Source organism: Cynara cardunculus (genome assembly GCF_001531365.2).
Source record: "Cynara cardunculus var. scolymus isolate 2C chromosome LG 1, CcrdV1, whole genome shotgun sequence".
In the NCBI taxonomy this organism is placed as follows: domain Eukaryota; kingdom Viridiplantae; phylum Streptophyta; class Magnoliopsida; order Asterales; family Asteraceae; genus Cynara; species Cynara cardunculus.
The window spans coordinates 21,604,280-21,606,073 of record NC_037528.1 but is presented as its reverse complement, the minus strand read 5'-3'; the positions used below and the strand labels follow the sequence as shown (position 1 = coordinate 21,606,073).

At 35.2% G+C, this 1,794-nt stretch overlaps 1 protein-coding gene across 1 annotated transcript in view; it reads left to right on the top strand.

Moving 5' to 3' along the window:
• Nucleotides 1-229: 229 nt before the first annotated feature.
• The window catches only part of LOC112523332 (wall-associated receptor kinase-like 1), a 6,977-nt gene continuing 5,412 nt past the window's right edge, over nucleotides 230-1,794 (top strand). The window contains exons 1-2 of the mRNA XM_025132932.1: nucleotides 230-1,043; nucleotides 1,123-1,278. Of these exons, the coding sequence (XP_024988700.1) occupies nucleotides 230-1,043; nucleotides 1,123-1,278 (970 nt within the window). The remainder of the gene's footprint in view (nucleotides 1,044-1,122; nucleotides 1,279-1,794) is intronic.

The following is a 1,794-nucleotide window of genomic DNA, read 5'->3' as shown; positions in this document are numbered from 1 at the left end:
CACAGAACAAAAGGAAATGACCTGGTCATTATATACTATAATATCAATAAAATAAAATAATGTCATACATCAAAAGTAAAGACCTGGTCGTTATATGTGAACCCTTCCAAATAAAATTATATTGTTCATAGATCATGGACTCAAATAAGTAGAAAAAATCCACCATTTTTTCAAATCCTCTTATTATATATATACATAAACCCCTCCAATGGTTATTTATCACAAATAAATGAAGTTATTCTGGTTACTTATGATCTTGCTCGCGTTAGCAACATCATCAACAGCGGTCCCGTATTACGCCAAGCGAGGATGCAACGATACGTGCGGGCAAGTGAGGATTCCATACCCTTTCGAAATCGGAGAAAACTGTTCCGTGAATAGATGGTACACAGTTGACTGCAACTCCTCCACACCATATCTATCTGCACTCAACGATCTGGAGGTATTGCGCATAAACTTGGATAACCAAACAGTAACTGTTAATGTCTCAATGATCTCTGATTGCCGGAATCCAGTCCGGAATAGCAGCCAAATCTTGAACGTCAACCTTGATGGGAGTCCGTTTCTGTTTTCCCGACGTTACAACAAATTTGTTGTGCAGGGATGTGGTAACGCTGTCATCTTGGACGAAGGGAGTACGCTCACCGGGTGTTCAACGACTTGTCCAAATGATTCCGTTAGCGAAATTATAAGCAACTGTGTTGGCATCAATTGTTGCCAAACAACAATCCCTTATAATCTGAAGTCGTATAGCATGAATCTGACGAGTTTAGAAAGGCAGGTGGGTGGAGATGCAGTTTGTGGGTGGGCTCTCTTGATGGATGAGAATTCACAAGTCCGATCTCTTGCGAAGAACATCTCTCATGTTCCAATATCACTTTTGTGGACCCTAACAGACCGTGACTCGTCTCTAATTTATTGTTGTTTTGTAAAGGATAATGTCAAAGTGGATGTTGGCAATGGTAAATCAATTATGTCGTATAAATGCCGCAGTTTCAACGATTATTACGAAGGAAATTATTATATACGAGATGGATGTGATGGTATGTGATTTTGTATTTAATTTTTGTGTGTTTTATCTCTAACATGATGTATATTTTCTCTTATATGATGTGCCTTTAGTTAGCCAAGAATGTCAAAGGTGTATATCTGATGGCGGTTCATGTAGCAATAACAATACTGAATATCATGAAGATGGCTTAGTTAGCAAGGAAAACTGGAAATGTATGTACTGGGGATCAGTAGTTGAAGAAAAAAAGTCTCGGGCTGTTATTCTAGGTAAGGTAATCCCTGTTCTTTTGTTTAATATATACACATTCTTGACTTACCAATTCAAATTCGTATTAATTATATTTGTAAACACGTGACACTATAACAAATTAAAATCATATTTATTAGAACAATATAAATGTCAAAATACCACAGTAGACTAATATTTTTTAGGGAAAATTACAATAAAAATCAATGGACTTTCTTGTTTGGAATGATTAAGTCCTTAGACTTTTTTTTGGAACAAATAAGTCCTTGGACATTCCAAAACATGTTAAATAAGTCCTTGGACAATTTTTTGGAACAAATAAGTCCTTGGACATTCCAAAAAATGTTAAATAACTCATTGGACAGTTTTTGGAACAAATAAGTCCTTGAACAATCCAAAACATGTTAAATAACTTCTTGAACTTTTATAAAACATGTTGGATACATTCTTATGACTTGTACAACTAGTTAAAGTGGTAAAATATTGAAAAAAATCGGGAAAAAACCCAATGAACATTCATATTTTGAACGATTAAG